We start from the raw sequence: 24,627 nt of genomic DNA, 5'->3' as shown, positions 1-24,627 counted from the left end.
AGGTTAAAGATCAAAGTCACTGTGACTTAAAGAAGAAAAATGTTTTTTTGCATAATACATTTATTTCCATACCACAAACTATGCCATTAGTAAAGTTTGTGGATTGCCTTCACATAAGGTAAGGAAGAGACCTATTGATTTGGGCACTTAAAGATCAAAAGTCAAGGTCATTGTGGCTGAAAGGAAATTGGGTTTTGCAAATTAAATTTGTTCTCTTGAATGTTCCTTAACTAACATGACTAAAGTTTGAAATGCATGTCGGCACTAATAGGGTAAACAAGGAACCTTTGGATTATGGAATCTAAAGATCAGATAGTCACAGTCTGGGATCTAAATATAAAAGGTCACAGTCATGATAAGTTTAACAAGAAAATGATGGCTTCTGCAGAGTAAATATAGTTTAAAACTGCACACCTTGGCCAAAATCAATGGTCAGTGAGACCAGTTGGTCTGTAACCACCAAAGTCAACCATGCCTTATTAGTGGTCACTTAGGGGGACTATTAAACATGGCGTGAGCATATTTTAATGTGTCAAGGGTCAAGGTCAAATAAAATGGAATAGATGGACAGCTCATGCCTTTTTCAGTTACTAGATCTCTCCAGTGTATTGTAGTGTCAAGAAATGATGTTCACCACAAAAGTTCTTATTAGATGATAAAAGCACAAAACAAAACAAATATAAATAGTCAACACAGATGTTCCATTTGTCCTAATTCACATAATCTCTAACTCAGATAACCCCAGTTCCCAAACTAATCTTGCACAAAAAAATAAGTTCATATGACATACTGAAGTGGTAATGATTTTATGCATCCAGTCAAGGTTCAGAACTAGACCTGGGTTTGTGTTTTATCATCCAAAGCCTCGAAATGCCGGTACGTTAGATGCACAGTCTGGAACCGTATGTTAATAGTGTTTCGCGTTTGTTGACTGAGACAGCTTGTCATTTTGAGTAACAGAGTCTGGAACCGGATGTCAATAGTGTGTCCCATGGGTTGAATGCAACAATGTGTGTCGTTTTGTAGCAACAAAGTGTGTCATTGTGTCTGGTGTATTATTTCAGCATCTAAATGACGCAACCACTACAAAATGGATGGAAATTTGTGATTTCAAAATGATACATGTAATTGAGTAGGAAATTCGATAATGCCATTCAAAATACTAATTTCTAATGGATAGCAGACAGCAGTGTTGATGACAAAAAAGTGACAGTGTCATCAGCTAAATCCTTCTATGGGAGTTTTTTATCTGATATAATTAGGAAATAAACGTTGAAACATCTTCAGAGAAACATTATAGTCATTCTGAGTACTAAATTTAATGTATCACTAGTGACTAGTCTACCTTGCTATTGTACTGATGCTTGGAATTATCAATTGAGATGACAAGAGGCTTTGGTTCTGTTTGCTTGGTCTTCAGACCTTTACTGGAGTCCAGTAGAACCACAACTGTCATTATGGCGGATCTCACCCCTATTTTTAGGTTTGGGAATACATTCGGGAAATCCATGACAAAGTTTTCATAAATATTACAAATATGGAAAGATTAACCTGAGTGCCTCCTAGTGGAAAGCAGAGCTCCCAGTACACACAGTAGTAAAAATGGCATCCGATTTCAAACGACAAAAATAGTAATTATTTCACAATAAATTATACAAAGATTCAACATTAATGATGAACAGATCACACGGGTGATGAAAAATTATGAACGTACACGAGTATTACGTTAATCCTGGAGAAAAATGGATAAAATTGTCTATTTCTTTCTAAGAATAGAAAGTAAGTGAAAACAGTTTACAGTCCTATCATGTACACACTGGACTTCAAAAATCTTTCCGGAGATGATGAATATTTAAACAAATCATTTTTATATGATTTACATATTGTATCAAATTACTCTTCTTTTGTACAAGGGTCATATATAAAAAAAACGTTACAAAGTTACTGTTTTTTGCATTGGAAACAGAGGTACAAATTTCCAACATGAAGGGACTGTAAACAATTAAAGGAGATTATAAATTATCCCAGACATTAATGACATGTACAAATGCACTTTATAAGAATATAAGTTGACAGGTAGTCGGGGTTGTTTCAATATAACATGTCCAAGAGGTCAAGATTCAGATCCTACCATCAGACCAGCCTGGCTCATCTACTGTGGTGTGTCCTTGGTCAAGGTGCTTTACTCTGAATTGCATTGGCAGTCAATAATGAACTGGTGTTTCACTCTGCAATAAAACACCAAACAAAACCAAAAACCAATTTCTATTGTCATCCACCATTAAAGAATATATTAAACCAGCATATACCATGTGCTGTTGAGAGTATAATTGTACAAGATGGAAAAACTTGTTATGCAATCATCATAAAATAAATGAATTTTAAAATTTCATTGATATTTATGGTAAGCAACATAAGCGTCTATTGAAAGCATTGAAGACAATCCCTGTGTTATTGGCATTCCTGCATCTGCTTTAACAGCCTATGCCTATACCTTTATACAGTAGAACTGAGAATCCTTTTTAACACGAACTGGGGATGCAAATTTGATTTGTAACACATGGTGGGAGTGGTATTGATTTTCTAGTGTCATGTTTTTTTAGTTTGTAGCACCAATCTACTTCAAGGTGTTCTGAGGTAGTACTGATACATTTAAATTGGAAGCTAAACTGGGGCTACAGTCCTTTGGCTTTACAAAGATTAAACTTTATTTTTTCACCCCAGTACATTAAATATGGGACAAAATAAAATCATGTTACCTTCCTTCTGCTCAATTATAGCATGTACTAAAACAGTGAATGTACATGTTGGGCATACATCAGTTTGTGTTAGTTTTATCTATACTGCTAAAGGCTTGATGTGTTAATGTAGGAAATGCATACTTTAGGCTAATAGATTTTTCTTAAGTTTAAATATTTTTTATTCAGTGCATTAGTGGTATTTTGAAGTTTCCATGCTTTTAATTCTTTTCTTCTCCATACATAGCCATATAATCCATTAAATTGCATACATTTGATATATAATGTCAATACTATGGTCAATTAGTCAATTAAAGTCTATGAATTTGGTATATTGCATGTACAGTATGGTCAATTAGTCAATTAAAGTCTATGAATTTGGTATATTGCATGTACAGTATGGTCAATTAGTCAATTAAAGTCTATGAATTTGGTATATTGCATGTACAGTATGGTCAATTAGTCAATTAAAGTCTATGAATTTGGTATATTGCATGTACAGTATGGTCAATTAGTCAATTAAAGTCTATGAATTTGGTATATAATGTATGCACAGTATGGTCAATTAGTCAATTAAAGTCTATGAATTTGGTATATAATGTATGCACAGTATGGTCAATTAGTCAATTAAAGTCTATGAATTTGGTATATAATGTATGCACAGTATGGTCAATTAGTCCATTAAAGTGTATGAATTTGGTATAATGTATGCACAATATGGTCAATTAGTCCATTAAAGTGTATGAATTTGGTATATAATGTATGCACAGTATGGTCAATTAGTCCATTAAAGTGTGTGAATTTGGTATAATGTATGCACAATATGGTCAATTAGTCCATTAAAGTGTATGAATTTGGTATATAATGTATGCACAATATGGTCAATTAGTCCATTAAAGTGTATGAATTTGGTATATAATGTATGCACAGTATGGTCAATTAGTCCATTAAAGTGTATGAATTTGGTATATTGCATGTACAGTATAATCATTGAATCCATTAAAGTGTATGAATTTGGTATAATTTATGTATGGTCATGGATTCCATTAAAGTGTATGAATTTGGTATATTGCATGTACAGTATAGTCATGGAATCCATTAAAGTGTATGAATTTGGTATAATCTATGCATGGTCGTGGCCTCCATTAATGTGTATGAATGTTGTATAATGTGTCATGGTCATTGATTCTATTAAAATGTATGAATTTTATGTTATATATGTATGGTCATTGATTCCATTCAAAAGAATGAATTTGGTAAAATGTAATTATGGTGATTAATTCCATTCAAAAGAATGAATTTGGTAAAATGTAATTATGGTAATTGATTCCATAAAAAGTGTATGAATACCATATAGTGTATGTATAGTTTGGTGATTACTTCTTTTAAAGTGTATGGTTGTACAGTATGGTAAAATGTAATTATGGTAATTGATTCCATAAAAAGTGTATGAATACCATATAGTGTATGTATAGTTTGGTGATTACTTCTTTTAAAGTGTATGGTTGTACAGCAGGGATGGTCCTGGCTTTTAAAAAGCTGTCGCCAAAAAAATTGCCAACCTCAATATTTTGTTGCCAATTTTCAAAAAGTGTCGCCAGAACAAGTAGTGTACATTTTTCCAAGTGTTAATTTAGTCTTTTAATGTAACAGGCAATGAAAATTACAAAAGATGGGTTAGTTAATACTCTAATTACAACAAGCATTAACAAAATGTTACAAAGTGTTACATGAAGATCCGTTGCGATCTTAGGGCTGCCCACTTGTTGAATGCAGTTTCAAAGTCTAATTTTTCACATCTGTACATGCTGATTCTCATGAAATTCTCGAGAGATGAGATGCAGAGTTTATTTCTGATGTCAGTTTTTATGAGGTTCATCTTACTGAATCCACGTTCACAGTCCACAGTGCTGACAGGTGACACCAGTAGTCTATCAGCAGGTCCCCCCCACTCCCATGGCTAGCTTCACAAAGCTTGTAGTGAATTGCTTCCTAAATCCCAAGAATGATCACTGAATGCTGTTTAAATTTTCAAGACAAGCAAAATAGGATCACCATTCCCACGAATGAAACTTACACGAGTCAACACCTGGCAATATTGTACCGTATATATAAGCATAAATTCACACCCAATTTAGGGATTCTTTCACTCCCGTATTTTGAGAAATAAATAATTATTATTAATTATGCAAAACTTGTTGTTTTGTTTTTTGTTATTTCTTGTTGCAGAGTTTAAGTCTCTGCAGCCGTAGCATGGCAAAAGGAAAAGATCAATGAGTAAAATGCTGCACTGGCGACAGATATAATTGTGATTGAGATTTTTTGCATTTGCTTTGTATTTATACGCAGTAGTCGGTACTTCAAAGGTTATCAGTTTTCTATGAAGGTTCAGCAAAACAAATGTATTGGTATATGTAAAAAAAAAAAACGGAAGGATTGGCCATTCAATTAATTGTATCTGTTCTATTCGCATCTTCAGAAGTCGGACAGTCGTAGGTATAGTTCGGTAGCATGATTGACTGTATCACAGCATACAGTACTCAGCCCAGATGTCAGCATAAGCAGATTATGATGTAACAATGCACTGTAAAGATGGGGTTGTCAATACGAACAAAGGATGATTAAGGATCGTTTGTGTAACAGATAGATTCCTATGCATTGCTTAGTCAAGTGTGTGGCTTCCTTTCGTTCTCCCTTATAATTTATCCAGTCCAAATCCATGATTGTATGTACAAATTAAATAACCAAAAAGTCTGTCGCCAAAAAAATCGCCAGATGGGATATTTTTGTCGCCAATAAGGAAAAAAATCGCAATTTGCGACATTGGCGAAGCCCAGGATGATCCCTGGTACAGTATGGTCATGGATTTAGTTAAAATATATGAATTTGGTATAATGAATGTATTGCCATGGATTCCGTTAATTAACGTGTATGAATTCTATTTGATGTATGTAGAGCATGGTCATGGATTCCATTAATTAACGTGTATGAATTCTATTTGATGTATGTGGAGTACGGTCATGGATTCCATTAACGTGTATGAATTCTATTTGATGTATGTGGAGCATGGTCATGGATTCCATTAACGTGTATGAATTCTATTTGATGTATGTGGAGCATGGTCATGGATTCCATTAACGTGTATGAATTCTATTTGATGTATGTGGAGCATGGTCATGGATTCCATTAAAGTGGATGAATTTTGGTACTGTTTCTGCTTGAATTATTTCACCTCATTTCAGTTTTTTCCAATGAGAAGCAAAATTATAGTGTAATTTCACCTCATTAAATATCTTCTTTTTGTGTTTTTATGCACTATTATGTTGCTGCTTTGTCTTAACATCCCTGGATGCACGGCTTCCAAACATAACCAGGGGTTGAAATGAAGCACAGTAGATCCTGGCTAGTGACAAGTTCTAGACTTATTGTGTCCTGTCCTAAACTTAATATGTCTGGTCCTGGACTTACTGTGTCAATAAATGGATTTATTGTGTCAAGTCCTGGACTTAGTGTGTCAAGTAATGGATTTATTGTGTCAAGTAATGGACTTACTGCATCAGGTAATGGATTTATTGTGTCAAGCCCTGGATTTATTGTGTCATGTCCTTGTCCTACTGTGGCAGATCCTCAAACTATATATTGTATTACTGCATGGTTGAAAAATTTGAGTGTTCAATTTGGAGACCGTACTACCATGCATTCCTTCAACAGTGATAGTGCACATGCGATAGTGATCAGTTTGTCAGAACTTATAAAGTGGGAAAGCTTGCCGGTAGCTTCTCATGGGTTGGTGGTTCTTTCTGGGGTTCTTCCTACACCATTAATACTGGCCACCATGTATAGCCTATATTGTGCTGAAAAATAGCGTTAAACCCTATTACAACAACCACAACAAAAGTTTGGAGTCATGATGCATTAGATCATTCAGTGCCAGATATTGTCACTAATTGGTTGGTCATACAGACTATTGACTGGAAAAAGACAGCAAGTAATTGTCTGAAAATACATGGTCCTAGACCATAGACCATGCACTTCCTGCTTACCAAATACATGGTCCCGGACCATGGACCATGTGCTTCTTGCTTACCAAATACATGGTCCCAGACCATAGACCATGTGCTTCCTGCTTACCAAATACATGGTCCCAGACCATAAACCATGTGCTTCCTGCTTACCAAATGCATGGTCTCAGACCATAGACCATGTACTTACTGCTTACCAAATACATGGTCTCAGACCATAGACCATGTACTTCCTGCTTACCAAATACATGGATTATGGGCATAAGAATAATTCAGGACAAAGAGGCTGTCTGTCATTATAGTAATCCTAGTCTATCCTTTAAATAGAATCAAATCTTTGATTTCCATCAGTGGAAACATAGTAATGATTTTTTGCACTAGTCTGGGGACATGGTAGTCAGTAAACATCTGATTCTAATTGCACAAAAAGTTCTACTGTGCAAAAGCTGACTAATTGCTTTTATTGACACTTCTCAGAATCAATATTATGGCTTGTTCTCATGAGATTCTGAATGCATGCCATGTGAAATAGAAAATATTGACACATCAATACCTGTACTTTTTAAATTTGTGTGGTGGTCTGCGGTACATGTACCTGACTGAACATGTGTTGAACTGATGTAATGTCATATTTCTTTTGTATTAAACTTTATCTTACTACTTGTAAATCTCTGGATGTTTTACAGACTAGTTGCCATTTTTATTTGTATGACTTGAACATATTTCTTATATATCTCAGTATCTTTTTCAGACTGGTTTTGTGAGTTATATGTAAAAGTATATATTATCTGACCTGATCTACTCCAAAATTGCCCCCATTCCAATACTGCCCACACTGTCAGATAATATGCAAATAAGTCAAGTCTAACTGCAAATAACATAGACCCTGATCTGCCAATGCATAACGCACCAACAGATCAGGGTCTTGTTTATGTTCTACTGATTAATCTTAACAAACTGCATAGAACCAGATCTGCTGATGCATTATGTGATACTAGACCTGAATGTATGCAGTTTACAGATGGATCTGACTTGTGTGTGTGTATGTATGTATATATGTATGTGTGTGTGTATGTATGTATGTGTGTGTATGTATGTATGTAAGCATGTATGTATATATGTATGTAAGTATGTATGTATGTATGTATGTATGTATATGCCATGTTACTGGGTTGAATGATGTGTCAGGTACTAATGTATGCCATGTTATTTGGTTGAAGGATGCGGCAAGCCCTAATGTATGCCATGTTATTAGGTTGAAGGGTGTTTCAAGTACTAATGTATGCCACATTGTTAGTTTGAAGCATGTGTCAAGTACTTATGTTTGTTGAGCCAGTAGCTTCTCGAGGGTCGATGGTTCTTTCTGGGGATTTCCCGGGTTCTTCCTCCACCATTAATACTGGCTGTCATGTATAGCCTATCATGTGCTGAAAAATGGCGTAAAACCCTACAACAACAACAACTTATGTTTGCCGCATTGTTAGGTTGAAGGATTGTCAGGTACTAATGTATGCTATGTTGTTGTTGTAGGGTTTAACGTCATTCTTCAGCACACGTTAGGCTATACATGACACCCAGTATTAATGGTGGAGGAAGAACCCGGGAAATCCCCAGAACAAACCACCGACCCTCGAGAAGCTACTGGCTCGATGGTACTTTATGGGGATTTCCCGGGTTCTTCCTCCACCATTAATACTGGCTGTCATGTATAGCCTATCATGTGCTGAAAAATGGCGTAAAACCCTACAGCAACAACAACTTATGTTTGCCGCATTGTTAGGTTGAAGGATTGTCAGGTACTAATGTATGCTATGTTGTTGTTGTAGGGTTTAACGTCATTTTTCAGCACACGATAGGCTATACATGACAGCCAGTATTAATGGTGGAGGAAGAACCCAGGAAATCCCCAGAAAGAACCACTGACCTTCTGTATGCTACATTATTAGCTGAAGCATGTATCAGTTACGAATGTATGTCATGTTATTAAGTTGATGCATGTATCAAGTTCTAATTAATGCCATATTATTAGCTGAAGCATGTGTCAAATACTAATGTATGCCATATTATTGGGTTGAAGCATGTGTCAGGTACTAATGTATGCCATGTTGTTAGGTTGAAATATGTGACTAATGTATGCCATATTATTGGGTTGAAACATGTATCAGGTACTAATGTATGCCATATCAAGTTAGATCGAGTTGATTACTTACTAATTTTTACTCCTGTTTTTTGCATCATTTTTTTGGAGAGGTGTACGGTGAATAGTTGCTAGACAGCTGTTAAAATAGTGGTTGTAGAAGAGTAGTCAAACTGGTTGCTAGACACTTACTAATCGATTTAAGTCAAACTGTTTGCTAGACAGTTACTAAACGATTTAAGTCAAACTGGTTGCTAGACACTTACTAAACGATTTAAGTCAAACTGGTTGCTAGACACTTACTAAACGATTTAAGTCAAACTGGTTGCTAGACACTTACTAATCGATTTAAGTCAAACTGGTTACTAGACAGTTAAATATGTAGAACTGGTTGCTGGACAGTTAATAAATATGTAGAACTGGTTGCTGGACAGTTAATAAATATGTAGAACTGGTTGCATAACAGTTACTTAAAGAGGAGTTGAGCTGGTTGCAATAAAGTGATATTTTCATACTCAGGTCCATCAGTCTGTTAATCGTCGATAAACTTTTCTTTCCATTTCTTCAAAGGTTTACTGTCTTTATAAATAGTAATGTCATTATCAGTACTAATGTTAATGATTATTTTAGTATAGACTTTGAAGATTACATGGAAACCTGTCAATAAAGTACAAGCAAGGTAATATGATTTCTGTAGACAGTCATCCATTATACAGAGGTCAAATGTGTGTAAAATGCATCAGAAGGGTATGATCAAAGTTGTCTCTGTTGAACACGTGTCCTTTATGTGTGGATATTTGCTAAGGAAGGTTTTACTGTACTTCACTTTTCCTCCACTGTTTTAAAATGTATACTGCAGGGGTGCACAGCCTTTTTCGGCCAAGGGTCAGAATGTATTCTCTAAGACCACTCGAGGGATGCATATACTAATTTCTTTGATATAAATACGATTCACAGGCCAGATTTCTGTGTTGTTTTAATTTGCCCTGAGGGCCAGACAGAATATGTTTGCGGGCCAGATCCAGCATGTGGGCTACTTGTTATGCACCCCTGATAAACTGGTACATTTCTTAAAGGTTCATTGACACTTCTTTCCAGACTGTCCACCAAGTTCTTGCTATTTTTGTGACAGACTTAATTAGATTAAGTAAAACTTGGCAGCATGTCAAAAATGTCAAATATTCAGTTTGCTGGTATGTACAGTATATACAGTACTATCTCACTATAATGTCTTTCATTATAACATGGTTCCTTTCACAATGCCTTTCTTTATAACATGTTTCCTGCTATAAAGATTTTCATTATAAAGTTTCCTGTTATAAGGCCTTTCATTAAAACATGTTTCCTGTTGCAGGACCATTCATTATAACATGCTTCTTGTTTCAAAACTGTTCATTATAACATGATTCCTTTTAAAAGAACTTGGTTCCTGTTATATGGCCCTTTATAATAATATGTTTCCTGTTATATGTTGTTGTTTTATGGTTTAACACCATTTTTCAGCACAAGATAGGCTATACATGGTGGCCAGTATTAATGGTGGAGGAGGAAATCTGGAAAACCCCGGAAAGAACCACCCACCCACAAGAAGCTACCGGCAAGCTTTCTCACATATCCACATTGGCCGAACCCATGCAGACAGAGCTGAGATGGCAGTGGTCCTTAACAGTGAGCACTTTAGACCACTCAGCCACTTGAGGCCCCTTATTCCTGTTATACGGCCTTTCATTCAAACATGCTTCCTATTATAAATTCACTGCATTTAACATGACTCATGTTATAAGACCCTTCATTAAATCATGATTCCTTTTATAAGACCCATCATTATAATATGATTTCTATTATATGGTCATTCATTACAATTCGCTGCATATAATATGACTCCTGTTATAAGACCCTTCATTATAAAATGATTCCTGTTTCAAGACAGGTATGGTCATGGAGCCCATTTCATTAACACTAAGTGGTTGTAAAATTATGTGTCATGTACATCATTAAATGGCTGAATCACTAAAAGGTAGTATACCATATGATTCCCTTGACAACAAAATAAGACCAACTCAGCGACCATTTATTATGTCTTGATTCCCATGGACAACAAAATAAGGCCAACTCAGGGACACATTATTTTGACTATGAGCAAATGTTTTGATGTATAAACTGACCCTAATAATCTGAGGGTTTAAATGCTTTGTGTACGATTTTCAATTTTAAATATGTATTTCCAGTGTATATGAAAAGACTGAACGTAGCTACATTATTGATAAAGCACAGGCTTTGTTTTGCTGGGGATATACCACTACAAATAACATATACAATGTGCTGTCTGCTATAAGAGGGGCAGTGCTGTTTGTATGATGACATTTTTTCTAAAGCCTTTGACAGAGTCAAACAAAGTTTTGGAAATGAATACTTTCATTATATAATGGGGAATAGTCAGAGTTTCCTTTGACCCCTGTCACCCCATCTTTGATATTTATACATTTATGTGGGGTTGTAGGGTCAGAGTCCGTTCCCTATTGAAAAGTTTGAATTTACCAACACCATTTGGTGTTTGCATGGGGTAGCTGCTTCCTAGCTGGCCCAGCAAACTTAAATGACCTTTCATCAAAATATACCTTTCAGATTACATCAGCGGATGTTGTTGAAGAGAAGTGATTGTTATTGAAATCATGTTATGCTAGTGGTTACTGATTACTTTGTAGGTGCAAACATTACGTATATATGTGATATAGACAAATGAATCTTGTACTGTGGTAAAGTATATACTAGATAAAAATAATTCATTTTGCATTATGTGATATATGACTTTATTTTTGTTCTTAGAGTTGTGTTATACTGGTACTTTATAGTGAAGTTGTACTTAACGTACAAGATGTTTATTTTTTTCTTTCTAAATCCACTCATGAAGTAATATTCCTTAGCATTCATCATTAGTTATGATAACTCAAATGAATTCTGTTTTTGTTTTACAGGAAATGCCCTGGTCAAGTGTGGGCAGGCGCAGATACTGATTGGCAATGCTGAGAGAGAATATGTTCAAGCAACGACTAATAACTTCCTTCAGCCACTCAAAAATTTCCTGGAGGGAGACATGAAAACTATCATGGTATAATTAATAGAATGAAGCTGTATCCATGTTAAGTAGCTTAGGAACAGTCAAATCTGATATTGCCTACTGTGCCAATTAATCAGGCTCACATTTAATGTACTGTAGTTTTGACACATTAATTAATTTACTGTCTTTTTGGTAAGGTGTCAGAACATTTCCAAACAAGATTGTTGTCATAACTGTGAGTGGCAAGACATGAGACAGAGTAATTCAGGGTCTATTCAAGTATTGTTTTAACTGTGAATGGCAAGACTTGAGACAGAATTATTCAGGGTCTATTCAAATATTGTTGTAACTGTGAATGGCGAGACATGAGACAGAATTGTTCAGGGTCTATTCAAGTATTGTTGTATTGGCTGTGAATGGCAAGACATGAGACATAATTGTTCAGGGTCTATTCAAGTATTGTAGTATTGACTGTGAATGGCAGAACGTAAGACAGAAAACAGATAGCATAACTCTAGAGTCTTACACTAAGTAAAAAAAAAAGAGTGAAAATCAACGAGTTTTGTAAAATTCAATGTATTATTTATTTCCCTTGTGTACAGAGTGAAAATTTAAAAAGAACTTACAGTATTGTGAAATAAATCCCAAATAGACCTAAAAGTTTTATCACAAGTCCAAATGTATAAAGTTCCTATTGAATTCCAGTGGTATTTCAATTAAGTTCCAATATTTAATGTATTGACTTGACTGTGGTCTCGAACATGCTAATGTGCCAATGGCCTGTAGTGTAGAGATATGTTTACAGTCTTTTGATGTGTCACACTAATATAATCCAAAATGTTCTAGTCTGAAATCACTATAATTCTGAATTAATGTTTCTGTTCAAGAGTATTATTGAGCACTTTCTAATTTCAGAGAATAATAGTTGGAATAAATATTTCCACCCAAATCAAAAATTGAACACAACAATACAAAAAGTAAACAAGATCACATAATAAGCTATGACACAAAAGTAGAGCCAGGATGCAAGTCCAGAGTTCATTTCTAGAAAATTCTAAGTTGTAAGCAGATCAAATTTGTTACTAAAATTATAATAAAGAACATGGGGAAACATCAGGTACAACAGGTTCATCACTGGGGAATTCAGTATCCTAGACCAAGACCCAGACCCAAATAAACATGTTTAACTTTATGGATAATGATCCTAACATTTAGCCCACAGTCCTAGAGAAATAATGAATATGTTATATTTGTTTAACAAAGTAAAACTTGCTGGTCAGATACACAATGAACTTGATTTTGGACAAGGTCAAGTCCAAAATACGATTGTACATAACCTATAATAATGCAGAAAAAGTGAACAAATTATCCAGGGTCTATTCCAGGATTTGGGACTGCACAATTCACACTGATTTCTAAAGGTACACCCTAAAAAATCATCTGAATATGCAAAAATTGCATTTTTCAAACCCATACCTTTATTTCACCTTGAGGTGCCCCAAGTTGCCAAGTGGTCTAAAGCGCTCACCATTACGGATCACTGCCGTCTTGCCTCTGTCTGCATGGGTTCGAGTCTTGGGCTCTGCCAATGTAAGAAAGCTTGCCGCAGCTTCTCGTGGATCGTTGGTTCTTTCTGGGTTTTCTGGGTTCTTCCTCCGCCATTAATACTGGCCACCATGTGTAGCCTACCTTGTGTTCAAAAATGGCATTAAACTCTATAACAACAATTTCAGCTTTAGTGTCTCCTGTATTCAGAAAAATCATCCCCTTTTTTCTCAGTGGAGGAGGAATTCAGTTCTAGAATAGACTTTGGTTAGTTTTCTAGCAATGGCAGTAGATACAGCCTCAACAATATTGTAATCTCTCTGGAGAAACAAATATGCATGACAGAGAAAATATATAGACAACAAAATTTCTCTAGTATTATGTTTGGAGGAGACCGCTCCGGTGGCTTAGTGGTTAGAGCGTCTGTCCCAGATGCGGCAGGTCATGTGTTCTTACCCCGACCAAATCATACCAAACACTTCTTTTTAAAAAAATGGTACTAACAGCTGCCTCGCTTGGCGCTCAGCATTAAGAGGTTAGTGTTAGGACTGGTTGGCCTGGTATCAGAATAATGTGACTGGGTGGGACATCATGCTACATGTCTGCGTCATGATGCCCCAGTGCTAGACATCACTTTGAACTAACTGCCGTACTGCAGACATTGTAGCGATATGACTGGAAAATTGTTCAAGCTATGTTAAAAATCTAAATCTCGCACACACACACACATGTTTGGATGATATTTGTTTAAATTTTGGGGGTGAGTGAAACTTAGAACTTAAAAACAAGCAAACATCCAACATTTTCAAATTACAGTGTATTGTTATTTTAATTTTCACATGTTTAATATTGGGTATAGGTTTTAACATGAAATTAGTGATAATGCCTAGGACATATATAACATGTAACCTTTATAACATGTCAGTTTATATTTAATTTTCAGCATCAGAGATGTAAACACTAATAAAATACTATGAATTGAAATAATATCTATGCAAGAGAACCTGTTGCTTTTCTTTTACAGTCCCAGAAATGGGTAGTTGTACCAAATCTGCATTTCATTTGAATTCATTCAGCTCTCATCTCATTGCTTTTCAGTCCCAGAAATTCCTTATGATTTTGCACTTATCAGTTTCATTTATTGTTCCTTTCATTTTTTTTCCCACTGGAATGCATTTGATATTTTCAGAATTTCTGTTTTTATTAAATGGAAATAACTGTTGCTTTCATGTCTAGTGTGATTGAAAATGTATCTTTGTAAAATAAACAATGTATCAAGTGCAAAATACAGCATTGAGTTTGTAATAAGTCAAAATATAAGCATGGCTACAATTAATGTTAAAATAGAACTGAAGACTATATTTCATTTCTTATTTATAAATATGGTACATATACAATTACTGGTGATGATGTCGTCACATTATTGACGGAATATAAGTTGTGAAAACTTGTCTGGCAATGTACATGGTGCAAATAATGAATAATCTTATCCTGTATTATCACACAAAAGAAACTTCATTTGTGAAAAGTTGGCAATAGCACAGAATACAGGTAAATAGATCATAAATCCTTTAGTAAAATGAGTTTCATTTTGTTTTCACATTGCAATTATCAGTTTGCTGTTTTGCATTGTGTTCTCAATTTCCTTCATACTGCATTCATTCCATTTTCATTAATTTTGTTTTCCATTTGCATTCATTCTGCATTCCATTTGCATTCATTCTGCTGCATTCCATTTGCATTCATTCTGCATTCCATTTTCATTCATTTGCATTTTTAATCAGTATTTTGTTTATATCCATTTTGAATTCCATTTGCATTTTATTTGCATTTAATCTTCATTCATTCTGCATTCCATTTGTGCTTATTCTGCATTTTATTTGCATTTAATATTTATTCCATTTGCATTCATTCTGCGTTCCATATTCATTATTTCAGCATTTTATTTGCATTCTGTTCGCATTCATTCTGCATTCTATTTTCATCCACTGCTGTGTACCATTTTCATTATTCTGCATTTTGTATTCATTCTACATTATATTTTTGTTCATTCTGCATACCACTTGCATTCATTCCACATTCCATTTTGCATTCATTCTGCATTATATTTACATTTATACTGCATTATATTTACATTTATACTGCATTATATTTACATTTATACTGCATTCCATTTGTATTCACTTTATGCATTCCATTCTGCATTCTATCTGCATTCCGTTTTCACTTCACTGGTAATATGCTTCATTTCAGGGTCTGTCAATGTTGCAATAAATCATACAGTTTGAAAAATGCCACATAAGTGGTAGGGGTCACCTTTGACCATACTGTAGTCTGTCATACCTTGATTAGGGTTTGCAATTAGGTCATTTTGGGCACTATATTGGGTTTTCTATATTCCATGAACATGTTTTGCTTTTTTTTTAACCTACTGTCAGTACAACATTTAATATGATAATTAGCATTGAATTCTAAATATCAAAAACTAAACTTGTTTCTTGTTTCTCATTGTTTCTCTAGTTTGTACTTTCATTGATCATTTACATGACATTTTGGTATATATTTTTGTATAGGTATGGTTCATTGGCACACCAGCTTAATCCAGGTTATACAGTGGCAAGTAAATTTAGGTATTCAAAAACAATGATGGAAATAAAAATAAAATAAAAATTTGGGCAATACTTTTCCAATGCAGAGTCCAATCTATTTTAAATAAACCTCATTTTTTTAAAAATTTAAAGCCTTATCAGCAAAACATATCACGTGATACATCCCGAAGTAAATAGGTCACCTCCAGTAGTCACATTGGCAATTAGTGGGGCATTTGAGATTGCTTTGTGGGACATTTTGAGAATTTATGGTTTCATTACCTGAAAATGTCGGGGTCATGTCACCTTTACTAAAGGATACAAGACATCATAGATACCTGCTTATAGTCGAATCCAGCTGCAAACAACACAGACCTGGATCTGCCATCACATAATGCACTAGCTGGTCTGTGTCTATGTCAGTTTGAGTGGAGTAATGAGTAGAAAAACAGCACAGACCTAGATCTGCCATCACATAATGCACTAGCTGGTCTGTGTCTATGTCAGTTTGAATGGAGTAATGAGCTGGTCTGTGTCTATATCAGCTTGAGTGGAATAATTAGTAGAAAAACAACACAGATCCATGATGTATTACGTGATGGCATATCACGTCTATGATATTTTTCAATTGGATTTGACTTTTAAATATGGCAGGCTCATATGCAGTTACTTTTCTCAAAATATTTTGCTACTAATTCTAAATCTTCCATAAAACATTCCACTGTAAACTTGTACCACATATAATATGTACTTATAAATTGAGTTCATCTGCATGCAACATGGTGTATTTTTCTATTTCTTCTGCATGGGGTCCTTGAGAGGTGGAGTGGTCTAAGGTTCACTGCCACCTCACCTCTGTCTGCTTTGGTTCAAGTCTCAGGTTTAGCTAGCATAGGTGCATGAGAAAGCTTTCCCGTAGCTTCTCCTGGGTCGGTGGTTCTTCCTGGGGTTTTCCGGGGTTCTTCTCCTCATGTTACACTGGCTGCCACGTATAGCCTATCCTGTGCTGAAAAATGGCATTAAACCCTACATCAGCAATTCTCTGCAAGCTGCTCTAGGCTTCATAATATAGATCTTAAGTGTTTTAAAGATTAATATCCAGGAAATTTATTTTTAAGAGCAATAATTCTTGTAAATAGTTTTATGTACTTTTCTGAAGTTTTATGAGGAAATTACTATGTTGGCTGGATAGCTGGAGATAGAATAGACAGCCTGCAGACAGATACAATATAATCTGTCTCATTGATTCTGCAAATTAGATAGGGTAGATAATCCTGCAAATTGAGTACAAATTAGATAAGGCAGATAATGCTGCAGATTGATTGCAAGTTAGATAGGGTAGATAATCTAGGAAATTGAATACAAATTAGATAAGGTAGATGCTGTCACAGATTGATTACAAATTAGATAAGGTAGATAATCTTGGAAATTGAATACAAATTAGGTAAGGTAGATAATCCTGTAAATTGAGTTCAAATTAGATAATAAATAACAGATCTGAAAAGGAGAACAAAATATTACACAGGTCTACAACAGGGATTACTTTGAAAGAAGAATTTCATAATGAATTTCCTGAAATATTAATGCAGAGATTTTCTTTCCTTCTTATTGTCATTTTAGGCAAGCAAAGGTTTTGATTGAGGACAGGTTTTCTTTTCAGATGGTTTTTACCATAGTTTGTACTTGAATATTTAGCCAGAGTTTTTCATTTGTGCTTGCAGTCAAATGCTTGGCAAATGCCCCACAATTCTAAAAGACTAAACCTCTTTCAGATTCACCACGACGGTGCTTTTCATAAATCAAATGATGCATAGTTTAGATCAAAATTTGTCTATCTAGTAAAATATGTCCTTTAAATTTCTACCCGTTTACTATTATCATAAAAAGTTGGAATACCAACAATTTACAAGCATCAACTTAACTGTTATGACAATTACATTATTAGACAGAAGGATATTAGATAGATCTGTATATATATATATATATATATATATATATATATATATATATATATATATATTTATTAGATGGGATTGTCACCTGATTTATGGACTCCATGATACTTATTGTCTTCCTTGTAAAAAAAATCCTAATTACTTGATTCTGGGTTCAAATTACCTGTGTGGACATTACTCTTGTGTTCACGTTACTCTTTAGTTCACCAAAATAATAAAATAATGTCTTCTCCAAGATAAGCTCCAAAGTGGATACATACAATGTTTAACAGCAGTGTTTCAGAAACAGCAGTAAAAAATTCATACACAGTCCATAAAACTTTTAACATAAGCCTTAATTTTTATGAATTTGTAATGTTTTGCTCAATATAAACTTTTCCTATAAATAGTGTAGCCAGGATGTAAGCTGTAATTTGCTTTTCACATGGATAGAATGGCCAGGTTGTTAACTAATTGATGTTCACATGGATAGAATGGCCAGGTTGTTAACTAATTGATGTTCACATGGATAGAATGGCCAGGTTGTTAACTAACTGATGTTCACATGGATAGAATGGCCAGGTTATAAATTGTAATTTGATGTTCACATGGATAGAATGGCCAGGTTGTAAACTGTAATTTGCTGTTCACATGAATAGAATGACGAGGTTGTAAACTGTAATTTACTGTTCACATGAATAGAATGACGAGGTTGTAAACTGTAATTTACTGTTCACATGAATAGAATGGCCAGGTTGTAAACTGTAATTTGCTGTTCACATGAATAGAATGACCAGGTTGTAAACTGTAATTTGCTGTTCACATGAATAGAATGGCCAGGTTGTAAACTAATTGCTGTTCACATGAATAGAATGACCAGGTTGTAAACTGTAATTTGCTGTTCACATGAATAGAATGACCAGGTTGTAAACTGTAATTTGCTGTTCACATGAATAGAATGACCAGGTTGTAAACTGTAATTTGCTGTTCACATGAATAGAATGGCCAGGTTGTAAACTAATTGCTGTTCACATAAATAGAATGATCTGGCTGTAAACTCTAATTACAGTTCACATGATTAGAATGGCCAGGTTAAATTGAAACCTTGGTTAAATTCAGTGATCTGTTCATTATAGATTGAAGGTAACCTTCATTTTGCTTTTGTCAATTTCTCATGTGTGCATGCATGCATGTATGTATGTATGTATGTATGTATGTATGTATGTATGCACTGATCAAGTTATCCACATTAACATTGTGCCTTAAATTTACCTACAGTTTTCCAAATACTGCATGGGTCACCAGTTGAACCACTCTAGATTTCACATCCATTTCATTAGCAAAACATCTAGCTTGTACTGAATAATTCAGCAATAATGGGGCCCTGAGTGGCCAAGTGGTCTAAAGCGCCAACCGTTCCGGATCACTGCCATCTCACCTCTGTCTGTGTGGGTTCAAGTCCAAGGCTTGGCTAGCGTGGGTACGTGTGAAAGCCTGCCAGTAGCTTCTCATGGGTCGGTGGTTCTTCCCTGTGTTTTCCAGGGTTCTTCCTCCACCAGTTATACTGGCCACCATGTATAGCCTATCTTGTGCTGAAAAATGGTGTTAAACCCTAGAACAACAACAATTCAGCAATAACAATTATGGTAGTAAGTGTTTGAGTTTCAAGCATCAATCAATAATCAAATGCAAAATTCCTGTGCAGTGTTATACATGATTACAGTAGTATTGGTAAATGATAATATGGAACATCGGTATATTGTGTTATGAACATAGTTATACATATATAATGATATTAATTCATTATATCTGTATAACTCAATAATTGGCAACATTTCATACCTGGCACAGTTTACAATTGACACTAGCCTATTCTGAATTAGTCCAATAAAACACTCCATGTTGTTGAATCTTCATTACTGAGAAACTTCCATTACTTCTAAATTTTATGAATAAGCACTTCGTTGTCTAACCTTGACATTAAACTACTAGGTACTGAGTTAATCAGGTATGGCCAAATATGGCACGTGGACATAATCAGTAGCCATGTTGGATTCAAACATTGGGATGAAATAACTTTTCTCTTCAGCCAGTAAAGGCTAAAGTTGGCGAGAAAGGGAGACTATTGTAGAAAGTTAAAGAATATAATCTTCAAAATCTAAACTTCTTTTTAGCATATTCTTATGAGAAATGATTTTTTTTAAAACTAATGGAAGACTACAATGGGGCCCCCGAGTGGTTTAAAGCACTCTCCGTTATGGAACATTGCCATCTCACCTCTGTCTGCGTGGGTTCAAGTCTCAGATTCAGCCAATGTGGGTATGTGAGAAAGCTTGCCAGTAACTTCTCGTGGGTCGGTGGTTTTTATCGGGGGTTTCCCGGGTTCTTCCTCTACCATTAATACTGGCCGCCATGTATCATGTGCTGAAAAATGGTGTTAAACCCTACAACAACAACAACAAAGACTACGAAAACTTAATAAATATTTTTTTTTTTAAATATATAACTTAGTTAATGTTATAACAACCTAAAAAATAGGTTACAAATTGAAAATCTGCATTTGCGTCCACAGTAAAAGTATGTTTTTCAGTACATTTACAAGATGAAATATTGGATAACAATGATTAATTTTAGTTTTAATGGACTTGGATGAGTTCATTGAGTTTGAATTCACTTTCATTTAGGCTACAAAAATAAAGGTTTTACTTTACCCATCATAAACCAGGAGAACTTAGGAAATGGTATGTCACCTGACATGATTTGTCCTTCCATCCCTTAGCACAAATATAATATTGCTACTCCTCCTAAACTGCTTAGAGTATTGCCATAGAAAACACTGCTTAGAGTATTGCCATAGAACACAACACTTGAAGTATTGCCATAGAACACACTGCTCAGAATATTGCCATAGAACACACTGCTTAGAGTATTGCCATAGAACACACTGCTTAGAATATTTCCATAAAATACACATTGCCATAGAACACACGTATTCATCCCATGATCTAGTTGGTCCTCAATGAAAAATGGTGCTGCTTGGACATCAAGTATGGCCACTATATGGGTTATTATGAAAATCTTGTTATCACTATGCCTGGTTAATAAAAGACTTCTTATGTCTAATGGGTCGTAAATGAAAATGATTCTCATCTGACATCTAATGTGATGCCACAGCAGTCATCTTACAAATTTTGTTATCACTTCTCCTGAATGGAATATCATATTGATTGTGGATTTTTTCACAATTTGGTTCTGGTTTCATATCCAGTAAGGCCACAACAATGGCCAGCTTGAAAATCTTGTTATTGCTACATCTGATTGGATGGTGATACATGTATTATGATGGTGTTGTCATCATTGGTAGATTTGTTATGACAGCTAGTTGGTCATAAATGAAAATGGTTCTGATCTGACCTCTAATATGGCTGCCACAATAGCTATCTTGAAAATCTTGCTTTTTTTCCTAGATATGACTTATGTTGACATTATTCTTTCTTCAGAAGATTTCTTTTGCTGTCAGGTTGATCCTGGATGGAATTGGTGCTAATCTGATATCCAATATTTCAACTATGAAAGCCATGTTGGAACTCTTGCTATTGTCACCATGTCAAAACAGGCATATCCACATGGGGGGTCAGGGTAGTAGAAAATTTCTTAAAATGTCTTGAAGTCCTAAATTAAAATGATGCTAATCAGATGTTCATTGTGATCACCATGGTTATAATCTTGAAAATTTTGTTTCCAATACTTATCTTAAATAGAACGTCATTTGGACATCATCGTTTCATTAGAAGACTTTTTATTCTGTTGAGTTTGTCCTAAATGAAAATGATGTGCACTGACCCTGATCCATACTTACATGCCTCTTTGACCTTGTTGTCAAAGTGAAAGTGGTGATGGAAAAGCTGCTTATAGGTTTGATTGAAGTTTTTTCATTTGACTATATTTCCTAAACCATTGAAGGATTTTCTTCATATTTGAGTTGAGTCAATGTGAACCCAAAACTATTCATTCTATGACATTCTCACTTAGCCATTTTATCTTGGGTCAGGGTCACACATTTTATAGCAACGCTTTAATAGTCATCGCAGCATACAGTCACTGGACTCAACATAGTCACTGGACTTGTTAGTATTTGCAGTCATTTAGTTTCTACTCACCATGCAGACCCTGGTCCAACATACAGTTCCTGGCCTCAACATGCAGTCCTTGGTTTCAACAAGCAGTCCCTGGATTTCTTCATGATTTTTTTCTTTTTCTTAAATCAGTATCTTGTAATAATAGATTATTTAATTTGACGTTGAAGTGTATGAATATAATGCAGTAATAGAAGTATATTACAGTATTATTTTCAGTTCATTACTCACATCTGAGGGTTGGGACCCCTTTATTTCTTTGGGTGTCTCATCACAAATGTGTTATATATTTCAGAAAGAGAAGAAGATACTTGAAACAAAGCGGTTGGATCTGGATTCTTGTAAAAACAGGTTGAGGAAAGCCAAGTCCACATCTACTCAGACCCAGGTAAAATATGTATATTTGTAGAGTCACGCTTCATGGATGCTTGATATAAATAACACCTTGGCAAAGAGTGGAGGTGTCCATCTGTCTGTCTGCCTGTCTATCCCAGCATCCATTGTTCTGTTCCCTAGTTCAGTGATGCACAGTTACTCAAGTTGCCCACCATCTACCATTACCAAACTTTGTAATTGGCTTGATTTGCGGCAAGTAAGAAGCCTATCAGTTTTAGATCAAGAGGTCAAAAAGTCAAGGTTACTGTGACTGAAAGAATTTTTTTTCTATGCAATCTACATTTCAGACCTAGACCAAACTTTGTGGACCTCTTGCACATAGAGAAAGTCGGCAAAGAATCATAATGTATTTAGTAATGGAGACAACCACTCCAGTGTTCTAGTGGTTAGAGCATCCGCCTCAGATGCAGGAGGTTTTGGGTTCGATCCCTGGCCGTGTCATAACAAAGGCTTATAAAATGATACTAACAGCTGCCTCGCTTGGCACTCAGCATTAAGAGGTTAGTGTTAGGACTGGTCGGCCTGGTGTCAGGATAATGTGACTGGGTGGGACATCATGCTGCATGTCTGTGGCATGATGCCCCAGTGCTAGACATCACTATAAACTGTCACACTGCAGACATCTTAGCGATATGACTGAAAAATTGTTAAAGCTACATTAAAAATCCAAGACACACACACACATGCACACAGTAATAGAGACATAATTGTCTGCAGAACCTCCTTGTTTTGTAGCCAACAATAGCAGAAGCTAGCTGAACATAGCCACAACTTTGGTCACTGTATGGGTGTCTGTCTGAGTGTCTGTGTGAGTGTCTATACATCCCTCTGTCCAATCCTTTTATTAAAGTTCATATCACAGATTTTTCAGTTAAGGTCCATGTTACAACTTTTTAGATTAATTTCACTTTGCTAAATAAAAGTCATCCCACAAGTGACTCTTCTTTTTTGTGTGGGAGTACATGCACCAACCTTTAGGTTATATTAGTAATGATAATTGTAATTTAACAATAGAAACTCATCTTTTTGTTAGTTATTTCATATGGCATTCAAATAAGAAACATTGGAAAGGCCCACCAGTACAAGTAAAATCTTGTGATGTTTCTTTAACTGGAAGTGATTTATGCCCCACAGATTGAGCATAGATATTCATATATGATGGTAAATCATTGTATGTAAAAGAATTTTAATAGATATTCATATATGATGGTAAATCATTGTAAGTAAGGGACTTTTAATAGATATTCAATTAGGATGGTAAATCATTGTATAGAAGGGACTTTATTTATCATATATACTCATTTATAAGTCTATTGGGAGTTATGTGAAGGGCAGCAGTATGCTGAGGGATTTTATAATGAGGTACCAGTGTAATAACCTCTGTTTCAAATTATCTGTCAACTACCTCTGTATTAAATTGCTTCTGTAATTACCTCTGTATTACATTGCATGCTAATGATTAATACAATGCAAGGTTGAAGAATGAATGCAAAAGTCACTTTTATAAAAACACGTTTAACTAGGAAACTTGAACAATAAAAGCAAAACTTCACTGATGATTATCTAAAATTTAGGCCTAAAATTCAAAGATGGATTAGATTGAATTTAGATCTAAAATCCACAGATGGGTTTTGATTCAGTTTAGACTAATTTCACAGATATGATTACATTGACTTTAGACTTAAGATTAACTTAACACAGATGGATAATATAGAATTTAGACTAAAATTTGACAGATGAGATGTGTTATATCGGATCTTGACTTTTAAAAAATCACAGATGGATTATTCAGATTTTAGACCTAAAATTCTGTTAGACCATCTTTTTGCCATTTCTATTCTCACATGCATGTTTTTATGCACTTGAATCATTCTTTGTGATGTAACCTAGCCACATAATGATGGTAAGCTTCATTGATTTTCAGAAACTTTGTTCAGAATTGCTTTCTTGCAGATTTTCTCCATGTTCCGTCAGAATTGCATGCACATAGATTTTCTCCATGTTCCATTTTTTTCCACTTGGAAGTAAAACTTTCAAAATTTGTCTTACTCTTAAAACTGAATTATATGTGTA

General features: G+C 34.9%; 1 protein-coding gene across 3 annotated transcripts in view; it reads left to right on the top strand.

Annotated features, from left to right (window-relative positions):
- The window catches only part of LOC149780348 (endophilin-B1-like), a 90,548-nt gene that overhangs the window by 22,146 nt on the left and 43,775 nt on the right, over positions 1–24,627 (top strand). For all 3 annotated transcript variants that reach the window (XM_089937230.1, XM_089937231.1, XM_089937229.1), the window contains exons 4-5: positions 11,873–12,006; positions 22,454–22,546. In XM_089937230.1, coding sequence (XP_089793356.1) covers positions 11,873–12,006; positions 22,454–22,546 — 227 coding nt within the window. The remainder of the gene's footprint in view (positions 1–11,872; positions 12,007–22,453; positions 22,547–24,627) is intronic.

Source organism: Sinohyriopsis cumingii, chromosome 16 (assembly GCF_028554795.1).
Source record: "Sinohyriopsis cumingii isolate HCF-2022 chromosome 16, ASM2855479v2, whole genome shotgun sequence".
NCBI lineage: Eukaryota > Metazoa > Mollusca > Bivalvia > Unionida > Unionidae > Sinohyriopsis > Sinohyriopsis cumingii.
Note: the sequence above shows the minus strand (reverse complement) of the source record. Positions and strands in the feature narration are given on the sequence as shown.